We start from the raw sequence: 25,576 nt of genomic DNA, 5'->3' as shown, positions 1-25,576 counted from the left end.
ACATTGTTTAGTGAGATAAGTGTCCAAATACATTTTGGGGCCACTGTTTGCTCAATCTTTTGATAAAACACTAAGATTTTGTGTCACTAGACTATTTTTGGTTCCCCAAAGAATCTCTCTGTAAAAAGTTTATTTTAACAATCTAAAGAAACTTTTTTTTCCACTATAAAGAACATTTTGTGGAATGGAAAGGTTCCATGAATGTTAAAGGTTCTTTGTGGAACCATCGATGCCAATAATGAACCTTTATTTTTAAGAGTGATAATATGTTCTCAGTAAAGCATGTAAAAAATATACTCACCACATGTAAAAAAAATAAATAAAAATAATAATAATAAACTTCCGGGGCGGGTCAAGAAGGACCTGATCAAATTGTGTCAACAAAGGTCTTGATATGCACATAGATCATATCACACATTCTTTCTAAGACAGTGACACCATGCACTTGATAAGTATAGTATAATAGTGAGGGATTGAGAGATTGAGCCATTGTCAGCTGGTAATAAATGTAATTCTGAACAACTTTCCTGTCATTGCAAAATATGTGTAACAAAAAATACAAGAGACAAAAGAATCATTGACCTGTTAATGGCCCGTCCTGAGAAGAACACATGCGATGAGAGCAGTTAAGGCCAAAATGCTCTTTTCTTTATTCATATATTTCTTTATTTTGTACAGACTGAGAGTAATCTATAAAAGCATTGAAATAAGATGATTACATCAGTTGAATGTAAAGTTTTTCCATGCACGGTCCGAGTGACTCCACAGATGAAGATCGCTGAAATCGTGTAACATAAAAACATTGTACCGTTGCTTCTGGACTCACTGCCTCACTTTCCAACTTAAGCTGCCAAAACGTTCAGTGTGTTTCATAACCAGTTTAAAAATGTTTCACTTTCTTTTTTAGCATTACTCGCAATGTTGCAAACTGACTGGATGTAATTCATTGCTTTTATTTTTTCCAGCCCAAGTAGAAGCATAAACTTGCTTCCGTAATTACATTCAGTTTCTCTTGAATTTACAAACCTGCATCTAGAAAACTAGTAAAAATACGTCTGATGAAATCAGATTTTTGCCAATCTAATCAGTTTACTCTACAATAAAACAGTTCACAGAGGACCGTTGTGGACCACACATGTCCATCTCTGCTAGTGCAGTGGTCCTCAACACATTTGGATGTCTCTGACAAGCATATGAAAAGACTTGAGATGAATATCAGACTAGAGTCTGACTAAGTTACTAGTGTTTGTACAAAAACTCCGGTTTTCCGTGGATAAAACTCCTCAGGAAACAAGCGGTTACATTTTGGTCTCGCTGTCAGGGATCTTGGCATTCTCAGACTCGCTCTCCTGAGAGATGAGCTGATATGATTTCTTGGTCTCGTTCTCCTCCACGACGGAGTTCCCGATCTCGGCATCGGCAGAGCGCAGCTCGTGACGGGACAGGTGCTCCACTATGCCAGCACCGATGGAGTCGCCCAAAACATTAGTGGTGGTGCGCAGCCGATCTCTGAAATGGCAGAGGAAAACAAACATGGTGGAATCAAGTTGTGTTTGACCCACATACACCAGAACATCTTATCAAAGTCATCTCCTCTTGTCAATGGTGATTCATTCTCTGGTTTACACATCTGGATCGCTTAATGTCACTTGAGCCTTTGTTGTGTTCTGAGGGCCTCGTGAGGCCTCCGCTTAAGAAAAACAGTTCCTCCATCTTGTGTGGTGTTTTTGCTGACCCATCTTTCCTAGCATGAACGTTCCTCACAATGCCTCTTCTGTTCTGTGTGCTGCTTTAACCAGCACATAATCTGAAGACCAGGTCCCTCACTGGACTTGAATACAGTGACTGCTGTGAATGCGGTGGGAATAAAGGTCTCAAGAACAAGCTATCGGATATACGGGTGTGTTGTTCAACGGGTCCTAAAACTCATTTGAAGCAGATGTTGCATGGACATGTACAATTTGATTATGGGTTATGGAATTGGAAAGATGGAATATCTTGCTTCCTTCCTGCCTAGCTCTGAATTTCTGCCTGGGTCTGTGTGTAGGAATATTACAGCATGTCTTCAGAGTCAATTTGTATAACGCTTTTCACAATGCACATTGTTCCAAAGCAGCTTTACAGAAAATCAATATGTTAATGTTTATTATATCTTAATATCTTCATGCCTTAGGCCCTGTTTACACCTGGTATTAATCAGTTTCGGTAGATCAGAGTAGACGAGGAAGACATTCCCGTTCACACCTGGTGTTTTAATCCGTCTCTTTTGTCCACTTTCAAACACTTCTGTCCTGATTTCTTCGAAGGGAGGGTCTATGGGTGGGTAAATGTATGGACTTTTTCCAGATCTTTCGATCTAATGGACGAAATAAGCTCAAGCAACTTACATATGAATGCGACCGGAGACGACGGAAAAACACACGGAGAACATCAGCTTTCATTTCTGCTCTGACAGCCACAAGACCAGCCGAACACTGTGAGTGTGTGTTAGAAATCAGGAGTGGTGAGAGAACATTGAGCTTGGTATGTTTTTCATCTTCAAACCAAACTTGGGTCTTCAGCCGAGAAAGTTTCAATCCCGTCTGGCTAGAGCTCTTCCCATAATGTTACTCATTAGTTCAGTAGACGGAGAGTAGACGGTCTTTTGAGTCTGTTTGAACACACTCGACCACATGAGTGTTTACACTACGAAAGCAATTCGGTCAAATGTGTGGACAAGCTCAAAACGTTTAAGACCCCATTTACAGCTGTGTTTAGCATCGGCCACTTGTGATCCGATCGTCCAAAACGCTTCTTAATATCAGGTGTAAACAAGGCCTGAGTCACATTTAGCAGATTAGAGCTGGATGATAATATATAGCTTACAGATGTCTTCAAAACATCACAAATTGAAATTCTCCTGTTTAGAATTCCCACAGCTTTTGATGAGTGAATTTTGGATTATGAATGCTGACTTTTTTTTTTATTACTTCGAGTAAAATGTAAAGCAATATATACTATATAGCAAATCTCAGTTGCTTGACTGTTTATATCATTGCAAAATATTATTGCACAACTCTGTATTTGTATATAAAGTTGGATATCCAACTTTTTCTGCATAAAAAAACCCCTGTGAGTCAGTCCTAGAGCTCCTCCTGTCCGATTTTATGGGAAAATCGGGTCCATCGGAGACGTCCAATAGATTTCTTAGGCGTGCCGAAAGAACATCACAGACACTGTGTAATCACCATGGAAAAATCTCAGAGTAAAACTGGGAGTTGTGAAAAATATGATACACTGATTCTCGTGCCTAAATTTTCCTTGCTTTTATTTTGGGATTATTTTAATTCCTTTGAGTAAAGCATTTTGAATTGCCATAGTGTATGAAGTGTGCTACATAAATAAACTTGCCTTGCATACATACAGTACACTCACATAAAGTGATATATAGCCTACACTATAAACTGTAACAAATCTCAATTGCCAGATTTTTTTTTATTTTCATTGCAAAATTTAACTATATTATCCTCCAGCTCTTTATCCAAAGTTGTTTATACAGTATAAGTATGTCCAACTTTATCCGCATACATACAGTATACTCACACAGGGTGATATATATACTATATAATGCAAATCTCAACTGCTTGATTGCTTGTATCGTCTTAAAATGTAAACTATATTACCGCCCAGCTTTAATATGCTAAATGCAACTATAAGGCAAGGAGATTATAAACATCAACATGATTTGCTGTGTATTGTGAAAAGCGCTATACAAATGAATATAAATCTGAAAATTATTCAACATTTCCAGCGGGCGGTAACCCTGTGTTTGTTAAAGCTGTAGTTGTAACACCTCCTCCTATTCCAGTTTAATGTGCAAAACTTGAAGTAAGCCATGCATTTATCGAGTCTTATGAGGGATGATCTCACGCACAAAAATACTTTAAACATTCGTCATAAAACGCAGTACTCACAGGAACCAGTCAACAGCGATAATTAGAGAGATGTCATCAGTGGGCAGTCCCACAGAGGTCAGCACTATCACCATGGTAACCAGGCCAGCCTGAGGGATTCCAGCTGCACCAATACTGGCTGCTGTTGCTGTGATGCTTTAAAAATGACACAAAGCATGCATTCTAATATCGTTTTCACTTTGATAAAATACTGAATGGTGTGAGAAATTAACAACATTTAAGGCAAGATAATGCAGGGAATTTTTTTTTTCATGTACTGGCCCATTTTGAAATGATAAGAAATTGTAAGTGTTTTTTATTGCACTTCATCTATTTGCATTTGTAGATTTCAATTAAAATAAATATATTTAAAGGCTGTTTTCTCTCATGCTCTCTTTTAGTAAGAAATCTCTATTTCAGAGCACTTATATACGCCACACTCCAGTTTTATCTATAGTCTGAAGGTGTTTTTTTTTATTATTTTTTTTATAACATTTTATTTCTAAAAACAGTGATTTTTTTTCCGGACTGTTGATAGTATGTCTGCTTTATGGAGCGATAAAAAGAGATACCCAAATTCTTCTGTATAAATCCTTTTACTCTAATATGTCAACAAAATGAAACAAGAATTTTGAACCTACATCCAATTCCAATGTTCATATTTCTGTCCTGGAAATTGTTTAAATTAGATATTAAAAATAGCATATTTGCATATTCAAACATAACATTTCAAACATGTATTTAATCAATTTACCTATTTAACGTGGTTAATTAACTGGGGAAGTATATGGTGATTACACATTTGACTCAATTCACCTGTGGTGTCTTGCCTTAACTGAATAAATGTTGTAAGTTTTTTTTTTTATGTTTCCTGTCTGTACCTGATGGTTAGGATCTCTCCAAAGTTCATCTCCATGTTATTGACCTGTGCGATGAAGATGGCAGCCAGAGCCTCGTACAGAGCTGTGCCGTCCATGTTTATGGTGGCTCCCACGGGCAGCACAAAACGGGTTATACGTTTATCCACATGGTTATTTTCCTCTAGACACTTAAAGGTGATGGGCAGAGTGGCAGAGCTACGGAGAGACACGGCAGATTAGAAATTCTGTCATTTACTCATCATGATGTTCCAAGCCCATAATAACACTATTCCATGGAACACGAAAGGAAAATGTTGCCCAATTCCGACGCAAGCTGGAGCGCTACGGCAAAATAAATCTGTATGTATAATGCAGTAAATCAAATAATAAATCAAAATGCAGTCTGTATTGAATGTGATGCAAAGAAAACACAGTGTACAGGACATAATTACAAGAATGACAAGTCCTCGAGGACTGCACACCTAAACAACAAATGCCTCTTATATATTTTTAGTGAACCAAAAATACCAATACAGTACAACAACATTTTTAAACGAATTACTCTTATGGTTCAAGTTAATGAATAGATGCTCAAAAAAAAAGTTTATTTTGATTATCGTGGGTGTAAAAGCTCACCTGGAAGAGGTGCCGAGGGCAGTGACAAGGGCTTGCAGAAGTCCAGCGATGAACACAAATGGATTTTTACGCGTCACAAGGAAGTAGAGCAAGGGCAGTACAATGAATGCATGTATCGATAGGCCAATGACGACTGTCACGGTGTACATTCCCAACTGGCCTCCCATTTCTGATATATCATCCATCTCAACTATCTTTCCAGCAATCAGGAACAATATGCCCAGTGGAGCGTACCTGAGGTGTGAAAACAGAGAGTGAATCGGTCAGATTATTGACTTCCTTACTGAATCGCATATCATTTTTCAAGCACAATGTCGATATGAAATGAACCTGGTTCAAATATTCTTCAAAAACAGAGTGATATTTATGTGGCACAAATTCGGAACAAATTCATACTAAAATTAATTCCAAAAGCACCTTGGTTTATATAACTTGGTCTATGCTAAATTATTGAGCTTTTTTTTCTCAGCATGTTAACAGACTCAAATTCAAATATTGACATACATGTCTATGTACATGTCTACTACTATATATACATATACATACACACACACACACACACAATTTATTTAGATTTTAAACACACTTTGCAACTGATAAATGACTGAAAAGATGGAATTCTTTTGGTGTCTTAGCAAAGTAGGTCATTATTATATGAGTGTCAATATTTAACTTTTTCCAGCAAATTATGTTTCATTTAAGTGTTCCAGTTAATGTTAATGTTCCAGTAAGTCTGCTTGAAATTAAAATGACAAAAAAAACAATAACAAAAAACACATTCCCGGCAGGTCATGACATGGTTTAACAGTTTCATAGGCAGTGGTTTTCTTTAATTAGGAAAAGAACCACAGTTTATTTAATACGTAAATAAATATGTCAATTAATTTGCTAAAAGCTGAAAACTTTCCCACTCTAAATCACTCACCACATGATAATTGCAACCAGCCTCATGATGGCCTCATTCAGACAGTCAAAGAAATCCCGCAGAGGTTTTCCCTGCTCCTTCATGCCCCCAATGATGAGGCCAAAAGACATGGAGAAGACCACGAGTCCGAGTGCATTGACTCCATTAACCGTTCCCAGCACTGGTATCACCTCTTCATGTTTGACTTCCTGCGACCCGTTATTTAAACTGTCGTTTACCAGAATTTGAACTGTGACCACTCGCTTGGCATTTTTCGTTTTAAACTGTGGAAGGTAGAGAGAATAGAAACAGTTAGCCTACTTGGTTTTGTTCACCATCTTAGGGGATTTTTTGTGTTTTTATTGTGCATTAAAAACGTACCTGTTGTGTACAAGCTTGGACTAAATTAGGAGGAAACATGTTTCTGTAAAAAAAAAATATATATATATAATATATATAGCCTATATAGAGTTAAAAAACAAAACAAAAAAAAACAGACCTAATAAAATTAAATTAAAAACGATCTTCACTATACCTGATTAGATCGAGGAAGGCGTCTGCTGGACTGACTTGTTCTATTTTTTCGTGTTTGGTGAATTCGTCTCTAGAGCCTTTTCCTGGGTGGATGATGAGCACCATGACGATCCCAATGAATACAGCGATGATAGTGGTGGTGGTGTAGTAAACTACAGCTCTCACACCCATCTTCCCTGACGCTCGGCTGTCCAGAGCGGCCATACCTGCACACAGGTGACATTAGACCGCAATATGAGTTAGTTCACATGATAAGGGTCCTGCAGCTGACAGATGTAACAATAGGAATTATGTAGTGACCTTAATATTAAGAAGAAACATGTATGTTGGATATTTGTTGGCTGATTTTCCTTCACACCCCAGTCCAGTCGTTGAATAAAAGATTTGTAAAGAAGGACAATTCATGTTTGTCTACAAAGCTAATTTAAAGGCAGGGTAAGCAATTTAGGAGTGGCTAGGAATAGCAAGCTTGCTTTGAAAGCATAAGATCCCACCCTCCCTTCAGAGCGTCTCCAAAGCTACGCCTCCTTCAAAACATATGAACGCACACAGCAAAGAGTCATGAGGGACAGCGTTAAACTACCTCACTACTCAAAGCTCATAACATTACAATAATAATAAACGTAAACCACTTAAAGAGCTCTAAATTGAACCACCTGACTGCTGCAGATTCAGTTCAGCGCTGATAGTGTTGACATAGAAAAGCATAAATCTGAGTCTGAGGAACAGCTGGGGTTAGAACGTCACGGGTTGCCATCTCGTAATTATGGTTACGACAGGGAGTGAACTCAGCATAAGCTCGTTGTTTTGGTTCAGGAGGAACTGTAAAAGGTGGCTGCTGTTTGCAAAGTTTCTGGGGGAGAAAGAAAGAAAGAAAGAAAGAAAGAAAGAAAGAAAGAAAGAAAGAAAGAAAGAAAGAAAGAAAGAAAGAAAGAAAGAAAGAAAGAAAGAAAGAAAGAAAGAAAGAAAGAAAGAAAGAAAGAAAGAAAGAAAGAATGGATGGATGGATGGATGGATGGATGGATGGATGGATGGATGGATGGATGGATGGATGGAAGGAAGGAAGGAAGGAAGGAAGGAAGGATGGATGGATGGATGGATGGATGGATGGATGGATGGATGGATGGATGGAAGGAAGGAAGGAAGGAAGGAAGGAAGGAAGGAAGGAAGGATGGATGGATGGATGGATGGATGGATGGATGGATGGATGGATGGATGGATGGATGGATGGGAAGTTAGATAGGAAGGATGGATGGATGGATGGATGGATGGATGGATGGAAGGATGGAAGGTTAGGAAGGAAGGAAGGAAGGATGGATGGGAAGATAGATAGGAAGAAAGGAAGGATGGATGGATGGATGGATGGATGGATGGATGGATGGATGGATGGATGGATGGATAGGAAGATAGATAGGAAGGAAGGAAGGAAGGAAGGAATGAAGGAAGAATGGATGGATGGATGGGAAGATAGATAGATAGGAAGGAAGGAAGGAAGGAAGGAAGGAAGGAAGGATGGATGGATGGATGGATGGATGGATGGATGGATGGATGGATGGATGAAGGAAGGAAGGAAGGAAGGAAGGAAGGAAGGAAGGATGGATGGATGGATGGATGGATGGATGGATGATGGATGGGAAGATAGATAGATAGAAAGGAAGGAAGGAAGGATGGATGGATAGATGGATGGATGGATGGGAAGATAGATAGATATGAAGGAAGGAAGGAAGGAAGGAAGGAAGGAAGGAAGGAAGGAAGGAAGGAAGGAAGGAAGGAAGGATGGATGGATGGATGGATGGATGGATGGATGGATGGATGGATGGATGATAGGAAGGATGGATAGATAGATAGATAGATAGATAGATAGATAGATAGATAGAAAGAAAGAAAGAAAGAAAGAAAGAAAGAAAGAAAGAAGTCTCTACATTGATGCTCAACCACAATACATTCTATAGCAGTAAAACCGTATATCCTGAAGGTCACTGACCACAACTGCCATTTAACATTTCTCTCTATAGGACTGAAACAGCCATTGTATTGAACTATGTATGTCTTCCATTATTGTGGTATGGTGTGTGTGTGTGTGTGTGTTCCTAGTGATCTCACTGCCCCTGAGCCCATAAAGCCCCTCAGCTTCCACCCCAGCACCCGCAGACACAGTGGCCTGGGAACCTTCTGCACAGGTCATGTTCTCTTCCTGCTGCTCTCATTAGTTCTCGTCTCCATGGTAATGATGACTTCCCCTGTAAGAGTCTTATAAAGTCTTATTCTTCTATACTGCAAAGTAATTACCTCACATACACACACACAGTCTTCAAAGACAAATTGTGTGTGACCCCTCACAAAGAAATTCTCATCTAATGAGAGCACACTCTTCATGGCCATCTGCGAACGGGCAGATTTTTGCTGATAAACTAAATCTGTCTGTTAAGTAGCTTTTTAATCAAATATTTATATTTCTAAGCAATTGTTAAGGGTTGGGCAATATGACCAAATTCTAATTTCACGATATGAGAAATTTTATTCACGACAACGATATATATCACAATATAGTTATTTTATCCCATTTCTGTTATTAAATATAAGGAAGAAAAAAAGAGAAAATAGGACAAATACAATATACCAAAAATGTGAATTAGACAAATGAAAGGGTTAGTTCACCCAAAAATGAAAATTCTGTTAGTAATTACTCACCCTCATGTTTTGATGAAATCTGAGAGCTGGCTCACTCCTCCATAGGCTTCTAGACAATTTCATTCAGAGAGCGCCACGACGCATGCGTGAGAACTGAGAAGATGACGCTCACGATCATTTGATGGGAAAGTGTGAAAGGTAAGCCATTCATTTTGCAGCATCGGTAAGGCACGTTTACGCTTTCTCGTTGGTTTCTCACGATTCGGACATCCAGGAAATGGACACTTTAGAAACACTAAATCGAGACCCATCTGCGTCATCTTCTCAATTCTCGCGCATGCGTCGTGGCGCTCTCGTGAACTCACGTCAGAGGCCCACACGGAAGAAAATTAATAGTTGAATAAAAAAAAATTTTTTTAAATTTGCACACAAAAAGTATTCTCGTCGCTTGATAAACTTAAGGTTGCGCCACTGTAGTCACTTGGACTATTTTAACGATGTCTTTACTAACTTTTCTGGGCCGGCAGGTATCGATTACCTAGAAGCCTATGAAGGAGTGAGCCAGCTCTCAGATTTCATCAAAAATATCTTAATTTGTGTTCCGAAGATGAACGAAAGTCTTACGGGGTTGGAACAACATGAGGGAGAGTAATTACTGACAGAATTTTCATTTTTGGGTGAACTAACCCTTTTTAAGTTTTTCAGGTACAATGGATTTATTTAACATGCAGTTAGAATTAGTACAGTTTTACTGTAGTTAGTTTAGTTTTACTCAAATGTAAAAATAAAACATTGCAGTATTCACTGTATGAATTAAATATAAATGTATTCTTATTAAGGCGAGACACTACAGGTGAATAGGGTACATTTTTTAGCTAGCAGATATCACCATGAAACTTTCCCAGTTGATTACCTACATTAAGATGAGAAAAAAATTGATTACAAGTTTTCTGTAATTTAATGTTTAAATATGCAAATTAGGCAATATCTAATAAAATATGCACTAATTTGCATATATTTAAAAAAACAAAATCTGAGTATTGGATAAAGCCAGGTTAAAATTTTTTTTTTCATTGTGTTCACATATTAGATGGGAAAAAATTACAGAGGGATTTATGGATATCTACTTTTGTTATCCTGTATATCAGAAAATACTGTCAATAGCCTTAAAAAAAATGATTTTTGCCATGTTTTTTGGAATAAAATGTTATATAAATCAGGCTAGGATTAATATATTTACAAATTCCTCAGTAAATGTCTTCATAATATAACTAGGTACAAGACTCGAAAGTTTGGTGTATATAGGTGCGACTGAAGTGGAGATTTCGGACTTGGAGTATGAGAGAAAAGTCATTTTGAGAAAACAGGCTTTAAAGATTTATCATCAGCCAATGAGATTGCGCATTCAGCCCTTTTACTTTCACGATTGGTTGCTGATAAAAAGGAAATGACCATATTTGGATCCGACAGGATTGTACAGGAGAGAGAGCGCTTCCTAACGGTGCTTCTGATGACAGGCTGCCGGCAGCGATCGCGGAGCAGAACGTTGATTAAGAACGCCAACTTTTGTTGAATTTATGAGAAATCTACAGACGCAAACAGACAAAGTGTAATAAAATAAAGACCTAAATGTGTATTTCGGACTTTTTTTCACCACAAGTCTAAAAGAAGACATGTTATTGAAGACAAATATCCCAAAATCTCAAAATTGACCAGTAAAAAAAATAAGATGTTTTTGCCTGCCGTGTCTCGCCTTAAAGCTAAAAAAGTTCAGTCAAGAGTAAGTTATTTTCTCTTTTGTTTGATTCACATTAATGACAGAGAGCAGCAGATTTATTAGGCTGCTGTCACTTTAAGACCAAAACGCACGGATCCATTATACTGATATACATCCAGTTTACACCCAACTGTTCACTTTCACTAGAGACATAACCGGCTGTGTTTACATGAATACTCCACACGATAGGCATTTTGACATAATTGCGTGTGTATTCGACCATTCAAGCGCAATAAGACATGAATTTGCATGGTGAGACTAGTCTTTACGCGCTTATAGTGTGTGTCAGTCAGCGAGAGCACCGCATTGAGCTCTTTTTTTACTGCTTATTGTGCTTAATAACAATTTTTTAACGTCAAGCATGTCCCAAATTCGTGAGCACCTTCTAAAAGAGGCAGCTTTCTGTGCGCGCACTTTGGCGGTGTGCCAGTCAGCACGAGCACCTTTTCAGGATATATTGCGCTTATAACTCTTTTTAACATCAAGCACATCTGGCTCTTTATATGCATTTCATCAGTCTCAGAAAATTCCCAGCTTACAAGTTACCCTTTTTACAAGTTAAGATCTCATAATTATGGTAATTATGATATGGTGTGAACACACCTCTAAAGACTAAAATTATCACAGACTTGAGGGTGGACTTGTAAGCAACCACATTCTGTACATGTAGCAGCACACTAAACATTCACAAAGGATGAATTGTGAAAATATGTACAGGTCACATTTAACTGCAAAAAATTATAGTTTGCAATGCATAAAGAAAAATGTGCATTTAGTTAGTTAGTTTTTATAATACTGTATATGCACGTGTGTATATATATATATTATAATATTTATATACATACACTGTAAAAAATTTGTAACACTCCCAAATCAAAAATTTCAATTGACCGATAACATCTAAATTTTTCAATTGGCCCAAGTGAAAATCTGTACATTTAATTTTAGAATTTACAGAATTTCACTTGGGCCAATTGAAAAATTTAGATGTTATCGGTCAATTGAAATTTTTGATTTGGGAGTGTTACAATTTTTTTACAGTGTATGTATATACAGGTGTAATCGAAATATTCAACCCCCATTGCAAATCAGGTTTATTGGCAAAATGTACAGACTTTCAACTGTTTGCAATGAACAAATGAAACAAAAGTGTTTCAAGTGGTTTCCCCAAATTCAACTGAAAATGCAACTTTTAATGACTTCTGCAGTCTTGAAATTCTTCAACCCCTTCATGGCAAACATCTTTAGTACTTAGTAGAGCACCCATTTGCTGTTATGACCTCCCAGTAAACAATTAAGAAATATGGTTGAAAATAAGTCGGTCCGCCTTGGACTGGTTTATGACGTGATTTCAACTAAGTAGTTTCGGCCGGACTGTTTGACTACGTGTTTTTAACTGATCATCTAAGATACCACATGTTTTCAACTGATAATCTAAGACAGGATAAGTCTGTTATACATGCTAAAATAATGGAGAAAAACAAACTACGAAAACATGTTCATTATTATCACAAATAAATGTAAAGAGTTTTACATATTCCATCAAGACGATTTTGAAAAGTCGTAAATTAGACGTTGAAGATTTACGTCTATTCAACGTCTAATAGACGACTTTTTGCTAGCTGGGCTGCTGCAAACAAGATGTATAACCAGACACCAGCTTCTGGCAGCGTTTCTGAGGAATCTTAGCCCATTCCTCATGAGCAATGGCCTCCAGTTCAGTATTATTCTTGGGTTTGCGTGAAGCAACCGCCTTCTTCAAATCCCACCAGAGATTTTCTGTGGGGTTCAAGTCAGGTGACTGTGATGGCCACTGTAGAATCTTCCATGACTTCTTCTATTCCCTCGAGACATACCGCTGATCCATAGGGCCGAAAAGTTCAAGTTTTGTTTCATCGCTACACAGAACAGAATCCCCAAACTTCTGTCGCTTATTTATATGATTTTGAGCCCTTTTCTTATACTTTTTGAGTCAGTAGTGGTGTACGTCTTGGAGTTCTGGCATGGAAACCGCATGCGTTTATAACACGCCTTACTGTGCAGCTGAACCCTCATTGGGGAAACCAATTGAAACATGAGCTATTTCAATTACTTTTGTTTGATTTGTTCACTGCAAACAGCTGAAAGTCTGTAAATTTTGCCAATAAACCTGTTTTGCAATTTCGATTCCAACTGTATATGCGTGTGTGCGTGTCTGTGTGTGTATATATACATATACGCATATATGTACACACATATATGATATAAACAAACTTTTATGTTAGATGCGATTAGGTTTTCATTACTGTAAAATAAAGCTTCTTCAGAAAATGCAAATATCTTGTTTTTCTAGTTCATTCCATCAGGTTTTTATACAGTAATAAAACTGCTCTCTTTCTCTCTAGTCTGATTTTAGTGACATTATACAGGATTTTAAATCACAGAGTATTTACATTTGGGCATTCGGCTTAGTAAATGTATGGCCGGGCAGCCATTGAACAGTCATTGTTTTGGCTTTTACAGATTTGGCTGACCCGACAAGCTTCGACGCACCACATGGGTGTGTGCATGTGTTATGTACTGAGCATTTGATCTAAATGGGCCTCTACTGTGTCATTGATGTTCAGCCTTGTGACTGTGCAAGTTAAAGCAAGAGAGAAACAAACAGCATACATCTGAAAAGCTCTTTAAAGCCAGATGCTATCATATCCATTGCAGTATATCAATATGAAATTAAAATAAGCTATTAATACACGTTTCAGGTCTTTCCAAAAGAAGTGAACATCAAAATGCTTTCCTTTTGAGATGAATATCTTATCCTTTTTAACCCCTCCGCTCCAGCCATCTGACTCCATTCTGGTATGTAACATCCACTTTTCTCAATCCAATCAATTTTCTATGGATAAAATCAAGTTCTGCCAAACATTTTCTATTTTAAATACCACATTTCACACTGAAATAGGTCCGATTAAGTATGTGAAATGGCACGTGAATGGCACGTGAATTAATTTTTAAATTAATTTAAAAAAATTATTAAAAAAAGTACTGTCTTTATTAGTTGTGTAAAGTTGTGTTAGTCCCATAGTCATTCTTTAATGCTGTCTAGAAACAGTTTGCGGCTTTATTTAGAAGGCAGCAAATGCTATTTATACACAGAGAAAGAGTGTGTGTGAGAGAGAGGTGACTGAATGAAGCTTTTGTTCGTTACTCTGCATGGTCACTTTGACCCTTGACTTCAAGTCTGTTTGGAAATAGACCATCAAAGCACTGACCTTACAAACGCTCTCACCTGCCCCCATGTTTCTTAACTGGCCGAACCCCTCAGAGAACAAATGTTAACCTTCCTTAGGTATCTACTTTATTTTTTAAACAAAACAAATCATTTTCTACTTTTGCCTCGTTTTCCAGTGCAAATTTTGAAACATTCTCAAATCAAAAAAAGCAAAACGACTAAGATACTAACCCCCGGTTTAAAAGACAAGGCGGTTTAGTAAAAATGCATGTTTTAACTGAAATAAACTTGCACAGAAATATCTTAAAATATATCAGTGCCATTGTTTCGTCTCAAGATGCACAGCAGTAATGTTGTTTTCTAAGACACGTTTATAAAAGCTACTTGTATGTCCTAATTGAACTAAGGCCTAATCCTGGCTTAATCTAAGCCCTGTCTGTGAAACCAGGCCTAAGTCTTCATTTAAATTTTTTTTTTTTCATAATTAAGTGAGTTTATCTTTATAAATGTATGTTGATTTAACCTCCACAAGGTTAACCTTTAAGAATTTTTTTTATATTTGTAATGGACAAAATAAGATCATTATTTTGAGCAGTTGGATCAGCCTTTTTGAAGATCTTCAAAACTAAACTGAATCCTTCTTAAACTATTATTTTCATAAGCATATACAGGTTTGCTGACTATAAAATCGATTTACAAATACATTTATAACTGCAGAAACAGATTGAATTGCTTCAGCTCCCCGAGTGACATAACAAAGGGTGAGACATAACAAATCAATCTGTCGCCCCTCTGAGCTTGACCAGACCACATTCGGCCCGTCCCCTTCCCCTGCATCATGTGCTTATCTCAGGCTCATGTTGTTCTGGGTTTAGCTGGCAGAGTTGCCCGTGTCTGGTCACTGTGCCTGGTCAGTGCCTGGTGGCGCCGCAGTGATTATTATTACAGTACCTGTAATTAAACTGGACACCAGCAGGGGGAGCACCAGCATCTGCAGCATTCTCATCAGCAGCTCTCCGGGAAAGGAGAAGTACTTCACCTCTCGATATGACATTTTATACGGCCGCAATCCAAATCCCAGAATTGTACCTGTGAGAGAAACAAACATGCAGCTTTAATGGGTCTGTAAAAAATAAATAAAAAAATTACATAAACGTTTAAGCTGGAGTGTTTAATATACTGAGAGAGAATAAAATAGTGTGTTGCACTATTCCACTGCTTTATATTCCAATCCTAATGGGATCCAACAAAAATAGATTTTCAGTTTATCCAGTTGGATCATATTGGTTCCAAATTATGATAGAAATTCCATTTAAGTGTTCCTTATTGGAATTCTTTAAAGTCACCATGAAACCAAAATGGACAATTCTTATTTTTTATGGAATAGTATCAATGCACATATATATATATATATTTTTAATTCACATGCCTCATAATCTTTAATCAAAATATCTTCCTCTCCCTCTTGCAGCGTCATCGCTTCTCTTCTCTGATGATGCGTTTACTGGCACGAGGGCGGGGCAACCTGTCACTCACATGAGATCCACCAATAGCAAACCACACCATCCAATCAAATTCCACATGGACAATACCAAGTCTTGCCCTACATTTGTTCTTGTTTGAGAAGCTATTTCACTCAGATATACAATATGTCACAATAGCGGTAGTTTAATAGTATTCTTTGAAATTATTATTTTAGTATCATGACATGGGTGAGGTTCAGTGTTCTGTTATGACATCAAATGTGTAAGAATACAAAAAAAATATAGGTTTACGAAAATCGAATATATAAGATGAAGATATAAGATATAACATACTGTATAAGATGTCGAATATATGATGAATTAACATAATACTTTTGCTAAATATTCCTGAATTACATTATATGTTCCCTGAAATATTAAACTATGTCTTTTAATTAATCAGCAAATATCACGCCATTTTGAGATTATTAATAGCAGTTCCTGATTGGCTGATTAACAGATTTGTTTATTCCACCTGGTGTAATTTTCAAAACCTACAGAGGCATATTTTCGGTAAAAAATTTTATATATACTCATTTATATACACATTTTTCCTTTCATATTTAATATTTAGTAATCCATATTTAGTATTTTAAAAATATTTTGAAAAAAATATAGGTTTACCAAAATCATTACATTATATGTTCCCTGAAATATTAAGCTATGTTTTTTAAGCCAATTAATCAGCAAATGTCACGCCATTTTGAGATTATTAATAGCAGTTCCTTTATTAATAGTTATTCCACCTAGTGTAATTTTCAAAACCTAAAGATATAAGATAAACATATTTTCTGTAAAAAAAATGATATACACTCATATATATATATATATACACACATTTTTACTTTCATATTTAATATTTAGTAATCCATATTTAGTATTTTTATTTAATTTGTGCTTTTACATTGTTTTATTTATTTTATTAAACTATAATATTGTGTGTTACCCCACATTATATTAAATATTTACTTTTAGATTTAAAGTTCCCCTGTGGTGAAAATCAAGTTTTTAATGTAGTTTATATGTCTATTTGGTGTTTTTAATATGCTTTAAGACAAACCATGTGCAAATTCATAAGTCAACACCATTGCTGAATATTTTCTCCTTAAAACTGCAGTGAACCAAAGACAGTCTCAAAAACACGGTTTGAAGTCACTGGTGGTGTTTCTGACATCACAAACTACCTTGCGACCAATCAGGTCAACGTCTGATCGTCAACCAGTGGATCTCTGAGCTGGTGTGAGTGAGTGGAGGCGGGGCTTATTTGCATATTCACCGCATATACTAAATGAGGCAAGGGTGTAGAGTTACATTCAAGCTATTTTAAGGCATAAAGATTTTTTTTCCCAAGGAAAAACGTTGTAATATGTAATTCTGGTGATCAAAAATTAGTTTTAAGGAATAAAATCATTGACTACAGGGGGACTTTAATTGCATTTTTATTTATTTATTTATTCAATTATGATATTGTATTTTAAGATCCCTTTCAGAGTAGGAGGCACAACTGATCACAAGACCAAACATCATCTCACCAACGATGACGGCCACGACTGTGAGGATGACGAAGGCATTCCGCATGAAGAAGCCTTTGACGTCATTGGTGGTGATGTTCTGCACGGAGTTGCGGGCCCGCAGCGAGCGCTCATTGATGCCGTCCCGCAGCTGCTGGACTCTGCTGCGCTGCAGACGCGTCTCCCCGTTACTCTGAGTCATGCCTGGAGGGGGCGCCACACCGGACACACCAGATACCGCTGAACGTTTGACAAGAAACACTCCGCTGTGGGCAGTAACTGCGGAGGACAACATATGGGTAACATCATTAATGCAATACCAATCATCGTAATACAGTAGTCAACTTTGGAGTGGATAAAAAAAAAGTTAATCAAAGACAAGAACGAGTATTGTTTAAAACTCATGTATAACTTTGATGAAAGGTTTTAATCCACTTTAAACGTTGACTACTGTAATAATGATAATAGAGGTAAGTTACTATTGTTTTACGAAGAAAACGTGAGTGGCACTTGCACGTATAAAAATCGCCACCGCAATGCTTTGATGTTGTGAGGGGTTCATTACATTGTTACAGATCAAACAAAATGAAAAGATTGTGAAAGATCTCTAAGAAACGTAATAGCACTCTTCTCCTAAACAGACCCCAGCAAGCAATAGCCGTCATTTCACCGTCTAGGTTAACTGTAGAGCCGATATAGTCCGGCTATGAGTAACCCATTTCTAGACAAAATAACCTTGAATTTGGTTACATGCCGTTTTTCCCAAAATAACAGGCGAGTTGTATGATATTCCATCATGTAAGCAAAGTCAACAGTGATAACAAGTGATTTCATTTCTTTGACATGTTATCTAATTGATAACTATAGTCTATTCTTGGGCTATGGTTTAACCGTCTATAACATTTTCACTGACAGCCCAAATTTTGCCTTGTTTCAGACCAGACGTCATGCAGGGCTGTGTTTGGATAGCTATTAGACGTCTTTTAAACGCAAAATTTCTTGCTGGGACCACAAGATTTAAGGAATCAACAGTGAAAAAAAGAGTTACAGGTACATGCCAAATTATAATAATTAGGGTTAGTGGTTTGTTCAAGTATGAGCAACTTGTCTAAAATTAAAACCCTAAATATAATCTTAATTTGTTGTAAGTTTTTAACTTTTGGATTAGGACTTTAGCTTGTTTTACCATTTGCATGCACACAGTCACACTACAAAAATGTCGGTTTAGTTTGTCTGTCAATAAATTATTCTGAATGATGTCTCTGAAACGCAGCCATGCATCTGCGCTCAAAATGAGCAACTGATCCTTGATACCGAGAACTGCATGCAATCTTTCCACGTGTGCTAGGAATACAGCCAGACCAAACACTGCTGCTGCTCCCCCTTTCACACACTTGGGCTCACATGGTCTGAGAAAACCCACACCCTCATTCAGAAGAATAACAGACTCGCATACTCACGTCAAAATAAAGGGATTCAGTCCAACCCTTCCTGTGACGAAGATCCTCTACGCTGAGAGACTGGAGAGAAGTGTGTACTTAGAAAGAAAAGTGCAAGAGTTTAGAAGAAAAGAACTGCAAGCATGGAGGGTGTGAGTGAGAAGGACAGGGGAGAACCAATAACAGAGTGGAGGGAAGATGAGAAGGGGCGGAGCCTGTTGAAGAGGAGGAACTGCCAGCTCAGTTGTGGGAGGGTCTTTGGAAAGGCCTCTAGATGAAGAGATGGAGGGAAAAGCATGTGTGTGTTTGTTTCCACATGCAGCTGGCATCAAAGACCACTCTGACTCAGAAGTCAAATTAAGTGGAAAATACTTGTTGGACTAATTTCAAAATGTGATATTTTCTCCACTAAAGGAGATTATTCGAAAAAAGCAAAAGCAAAAAGTCAGATTTTCTAGCTCAAGATGCTTTTTGGATTATTCTCATATCATGCTGATCAGGTTTAGTATGCTGATCTAAAAACATGATCATCAGGTTTTGTATGAACTTGTGGAGTTCATGTTGGGTCTAGTCAAAACTGTCGTTGAAGTCGATGTTAAAATGCTGGTCACATCCTATTTTACTCCATACTTCAAAAAAAAAAAAATGTAGGAGTGACTTAGGGGTACACAAAAAAAAAAAAAGGTTCTTTACACGTAGTATCCGTACCGTATCGTCCTGAAGAACCCTTTATATGCTGAAATGGTTCTTTGTGTTAGAATTTAGGGTTCTTTATTCCCACCTTTTTGTTTTTCAAATCTGTAACTGTCAAAGCCACTGTCAACATACTCTCAACAGGTAAATGATTTCTTTCTTAAAATGTCTATAAATTATAACTTTAAAAATTGTAACAATCATTTCCTAACAATCATGTATTTTTCTATGTGTGAGCAGATCTATACAGTTAAAGGATATTCATCTTCTCTTCTCCACAAAGTGAGTAACAGAGATATGGAATTTATTATTCATATTGTTTTTTAATTATGACTTCATGCCTAAACATACCCAGTCACAAAAAAAGCTACACCATGACTTTAAATCACTTTTTACATGGCAAAGGGCTCATACTGTCCATTTTTTGGCTAATTTTGGCCTTCATGAACATAGGCTAATTGTTTTTACATAATCAAGTGGAAGAGACACAATGTAACTCTAAACTCAATTGTGTATTTCAGATGCTGTCCCGTATCATAACCTCGTCATCTGCAGAGAGACACTGCCACTCAGAATACACACATAATGAAGGACGTAAAGACATCATATAGGGGATTGTGAAGATATGTCACTGGAACATCGTGTTCAATGTCAATTGTTATTTATTGATGTATTCAGATAACCTCTGTTGTAAGAACAGTGTAGTTGTTGCTACAATCTGCCATGTCAATAAAAAATAAAAGTACCTAACTGACACAACATGCTGTTTTTTTTTTTATGTAAAACCCAAATAGAGGCAACAAGATACACTCAACTAAAGGATTATTAGGAACACCATACTAATACTGTGTTTGACCCCCTTTCACCTTCAGAACTGCCTTAATTCTACGTGGCATTGATTCAACAAGGTGCTGAAAGCATTCTTTAGAAATGTTGGCCCATATTGATAGGATAGCATCTTGCAGTTGATGGAGATTTGTGGGATGCACATCCAGGGCACGAAGCTCCCGTTCCACCACATCCCAAAGATGCTCTATTGGGTTGAGATCTGGTGACTGTGGGGGCCATTTTAGTACAGTGAACTCATTGTCATGTTCAAGAAACCAATTTGAAATGATTCGAGCTTTGTGACATGGTGCATTATCCTGCTGGAAGTAGCCATCAGAGGATGGGTACATGGTGGTCATAAAGGGATGGACATGGTCAGAAACAATGCTCAGGTAGGCCGTGGCATTTAAACGATGCCCAATTGGCACTAAGGGGCCTAAAGTGTGCCAAGAAAACATCCCCCACACCATTACACCACCACCACCAGCCTGCACAGTGGTAACAAGGCATCATTCTGTTTACGCCAAATTATGACTCTACCATCTGAATGTCTCAACAGAAATCGAGACTCATCAGACCAGGCAACATTTTTCCAGTCTTCAACTGTCCAATTTTGGTGAGCTCGTGCAAAGAGATGAGTGGTACCCGGTGGGGTCTTCTGCTGTTGTAGCCCATCCGCCTCAAGGTTGAGCGTGTTGTGGCTTCACAAATGCTTTGCTGCATACCTCGGTTGTAACGAGTGGTTATTTCAGTCAAAGTTGCTCTTCTATCAGCTTGAATCAGTCGGCCCATTCTCCTCTGACCTCTAGCATCAACAAGGCATTTTCGCCCACAGGACTGCCGCATACTGGATGTTTTTCCCTTTTCACACCATTCTTTGTAAACCCTAGAAATGGTTGTGCGTGAAAATCCCAGTAACTGAGCAGATTGTGAAATACTCAGACCGGCCCGTCTGGCACCAACAACCATGCCACGCTCAAAATTGCTTAAATCACCTTTCTTTCCCATTCTGACATTCAGTTTGGAGTTCAGGAGATTGTCTTGACCAGGACCACACCCCTAAATGCATTGAAGCAACTGCCATGTGATTGGTTGATTAGATAATTGCATTAATGAGAAATTGAACAGGTGTTCCTAATAATCCTTTAGGTGAGTGTATAAGACCAGGCAGATAGAGGGCTAAAAAAAAACAATATTAATAAATAATTTATAAAAGATAATAGTAATAATAGTAATATTAACAATATGAAGATGCTAATATACTAATATTAATGAAAATAAATATAATTGAAAAGGTTATTTATAACACCATTAAGGTCCTATATAGAACTTTCAAAGCATGGTTCTTTATGGAACCTTATAAAAGGTGGTTCTATTTAGCACCTAAAAGGGTTCTGTTATTGTTACAAGCCGAAGAACCCTAATTTGGTACTGTTTAGAACCATTTTTCTAATATGTAGGCGATATGACCAAAATCTTATTTCACGGTATGAGAAATTTAATTTCACGATAACCATGTATTTCTCAATACAGCTATTTTAATTTTATTTTTATATTAAAAATAAGAACAATGAAGCAAATTACCAACTACAAATACAATAGAGCAGAGATACAAATTGAATTAAAGCTGCAAGCAGCATTTAGCGGGGTTCAAGCATTTAGGGTCTTTAAGCACATAAGGCAGTTTAGTGAGTTGTCTGAGTTTTTGTTTAGGATTTACAGGCTTTTGAGTGTTTTTTGCCATACCCATTTTCTAAATGATCCTGTTATGGCTACCCAATGGGTAAAGTTAAAGTTTTTATATAATTAATAATCTAGAGCTTCCAGAGAATTGTACTGCACTGGTATATTTCCGATCGGGCGAAAAACCTAGGACTAGTTCGCAAAAGTAGGTTTTTAACATAATCGCAAGTATTTAATGAACAAATTGATTGACAGCAGTAGTTCTTGAGGCAAAGTTGTTCAGTATGAGGAGATCTATCAAATGATATGCATCACGTGATTACATAGCCGTAAAACCTGTTAGCGTCAACTAGTGGCTGATTTTTCAAAATTCTTACAGACCTCTAGGGCCACGAGTCGAACATGCCCACCGAGTTTCGTTCTGATCGGCCTCCGTTAAGAGCAAACTAACAGCTTTGAATTAAAATGGTGAGGTATCCTGTTGTAAACATCAACCATGCCTGTTGACAGTTCTCTTTTGTGGGAAGGGAATGAAAAGTTCTCAAATCCGCAGCACAGCCTCAGACATAACATTTATATCCATGATCTGCCATTTTCACTATTGTCCTTGCTTGCTTCTTCACAATACCTGCAGATCTTCTGATGATTCGGCTGTGCAGGTCCACATTAACACTGCCTGGCCTAGAACATGGACTGGAAAATGCAAATTTGGGGGGTATAAATATTAATGATCCTGACTCCAACGTCACAGTCGGTGTTATGGTGGGATTCACTCATTTTTCAGCGGTCTTTTGCAAACAGGAGATTTACACAAGAAGGAGGAAACAATGGTGTTTGAGGCTCACGGTATGTCAGTTCCATGTCCAGAACTCTTATCATTCAACTATGCCAAGATAAATACAGTTTTCAATTGTATGGCACCTTTAAAATAGATGATTAGTAATATAATGCTTACTTGGAGTCTGAAATGGCTTTAACAAAAGAAGAAAAATATTCTTAGATTTCTGTTCATTCTAATCATGTACAAATAAAGTAGCACAGTAAGATTACATTTATTTGAATGCATTAGTGAGTGTGTGATTGTGCTGTGTGTGCAGCGTGTCAATACTAAAAGTGAAGGTGTAGTTGATATCTTTGGTGATAATATCTGTAGTAATCATAAAAAAACAATTAAGAAATAAAGAATTAAAATTACAAATAATATTCTATTAAGATATGAGTTACAATAACATGATTTGCAATAGTAATAATATCAATAATATATGCACAATACACACAGATTAGACTATCAGGTCTGTGTTTTACAAAAACATTAGTATTGCAGCCAATGTGAGTCTGTGGGATTTATAAACAGACAAAATATGATTTGAAATGTTATTTTAATGATTTTATTAAGTTTAAACAATATTTCAAATGGAAAAAAAAATTAAAAATAATATTTTAGTGAGCAGAATGAACCAATGAGTGTTCTTCTTCTGGTGGTTAAAATGTAAATGAAAACAATAATACTTAAACAATAATACTTAATACACTAACCATGCTTGAACACACACATGCACACACATTTTGTTGTAGATGGAGATATTTAAAATAAAAGATAGGTAACAAAATGATAATTGCAAATCTCCTCTGTATAACACCATTTTCAGATTTCAAATTAATCACTGAGAGGCAGAATTGTTCAAACTGAGAGCTCAGTAAAAATGAAGTGATAAACTTTGACAAAACATGACTGTGTTATAATAGGTGATTTTCATGCAAGTAATTTGATATAGTCCAAAAACTAATGCAAAATCACAGATGAAAATATTTTATTAAGTAGAATGTCCTGCAGAGGGCAGTAGAAGACCACTAATTGACTCACTTTCATTTGAAAGACTTTTTTATCCACCAGTAAAACAAAGCAGTTTCTTCATGTTCTTTCCATTAAGCATGCTTACACAGACAGACACACACACAAACACAAACACATCCACACACACACAAAGACAAATATGTTTTCAATGTTTTTAGGATGTGATATTGTGAAAATATCTTCATCTCCTCATCTTGAACAACTTTGCCTCAAGAATCACTAATGTCAATCAAACCGTTCATAATCATAATAAAAAAATAAAATATATACAAATATCATAATAAAAAAAAAACATCATAATAAAAAAGATTGCTTCTTAAAGCATTTGTTTATTTCCCAATACTGAAGCGAATTAAAAGATCATGCGTAATCCTGCTGCTCCCTCTAGTGGACAACAGTGGTATTATAGCTTACATTTTACAGTTGAAGTGTTTGAATGAATGGGAATTTGTTTTTTTACTTATATCTCAGGAACCAAATGGCGAACAATTCTGAAACTCAGAGCATAGATAGTGCTTGAGGAGCCCTGTTGAATGAGACCATCAAGGTGTTTTTGGGCGATTGGGGCTGGGAGTTATGACTGTTATAAGGCACATCTGTTCGGGCTATTATCTCTGGAATGCCCAGGGCAGATAACACCACATTTGAATCGAAGCTAGCCAAGGACGTGCCCTTTCCAACGAGCTCTTACACAATGTTCGGGGTGGTCTGGGTCGGGAGTAATGGGCGTTCAAAATCGGGGGTCCCGCGGGCTGGCGATGCGCGGGGGGCGCGCTCCCGAGGCCCGCGACGACCCGTTTCGATCAAGAGCCCGGCGAGGTCCTCACCATCAAAATTTGAGCGCGCAACGACTTTCCGTTTTCGAGTTATGAATGAATTTGTATTCGGGGGCGTGGCTTAAATGCCGTTATACTTTCGTTTCATTTCATTCACTTACTTTCGTCCATTTCCATATCTCAGTGTAACACAATTGTCAATAGTAATACTCAATAGATGAGTTTTGACAAAATGTGATTGTAAATGTTAAAATAATGATTTTATAAAGTCTAAATATGAATTGTATAACAATATTAGGGAGTAGTATGATGAAATGACAGCAGGGGGCAGTAAAATACCACTTATTGGCTTAATATGTCTTTATATTCATATAAAATCACCTTTTGAAGAAGTTAAACTTTTTTTCTGATAATTATTGATCTAGAGAGTTCAGAGAATTGTGCTGCACTGGTTTTGAACATTATGATATGAACATTATACGATAATAGATAGAAGACACCATTTACAGCAAATACAGGCAATTTACCATAGGAAATATATGGTTTTAAAGCGTTTTAACAGTTATAGCGCCAACTATGGTCCGATCTCCATAAAATTTTCCATGCTTCTTTAGCAGGTTATGACACATATGCTCATCAATTTTTGTGAAGTTCTGAGTTTTCGTTTAGGATTTATAGTTATAACTATATAGTTATAGTTTAGCAGTTTTCTGCACTAAAGCAAACCAGTTTTTCCATGTTAACTCAATCATGCATGCTTACACACACACACACACACACACA

General features: G+C 37.1%; 1 protein-coding gene across 1 annotated transcript; it reads right to left on the bottom strand.

The window, feature by feature from the left end:
* Window positions 1-655: 655 nt before the first annotated feature.
* Window positions 656-19,147, bottom strand: slc1a3a (solute carrier family 1 member 3a). Its single transcript, XM_084415058.1, has 10 exons — window positions 18,980-19,147; window positions 17,541-17,798; window positions 15,437-15,574; window positions 6,868-7,072; window positions 6,714-6,756; window positions 6,354-6,616; window positions 5,429-5,662; window positions 4,814-5,008; window positions 3,954-4,088; window positions 656-1,509 (listed from the first exon to the last, which is right to left on the bottom strand). The coding sequence occupies exons 2-10, from the start codon at window positions 17,719-17,721 to the stop codon at window positions 1,299-1,301; spliced, it is 1,605 nt and encodes a 534-aa protein (XP_084271184.1). The 5' UTR covers window positions 17,722-17,798; window positions 18,980-19,147; the 3' UTR covers window positions 656-1,298.
* Window positions 19,148-25,576: the final 6,429 nt, after the last annotated feature.

This window comes from Rutilus rutilus (genome assembly GCF_951802725.1).
Source record: "Rutilus rutilus genome assembly, chromosome: 7".
Classification (NCBI taxonomy): domain Eukaryota; kingdom Metazoa; phylum Chordata; class Actinopteri; order Cypriniformes; family Leuciscidae; genus Rutilus; species Rutilus rutilus.
The sequence above is the reverse complement of the archived record's forward strand: the minus strand, read 5'-3'. Positions and strand labels throughout refer to the sequence as shown.

Excerpts from the sequence above, each read along its gene's own strand:
- slc1a3a (XM_084415058.1), bottom strand. The coding sequence starts at position 17,721 with ATGACTCAGAGTAACGGGGAGACGCGTCTGCAGCGCAGCAGAGTCCAG. Across the intron at positions 6,617-6,713 it reads TCCAAGCTTGTACACAACAG|TTTAAAACGAAAAATGCCAA; the intron begins GTACGTTTTTAA and ends TACCTTCCACAG. Across the intron at positions 4,089-4,813 it reads GGAGAGATCCTAACCATCAG|CATCACAGCAACAGCAGCCA; the intron begins GTACAGACAGGA and ends TCATTTTTAAAG.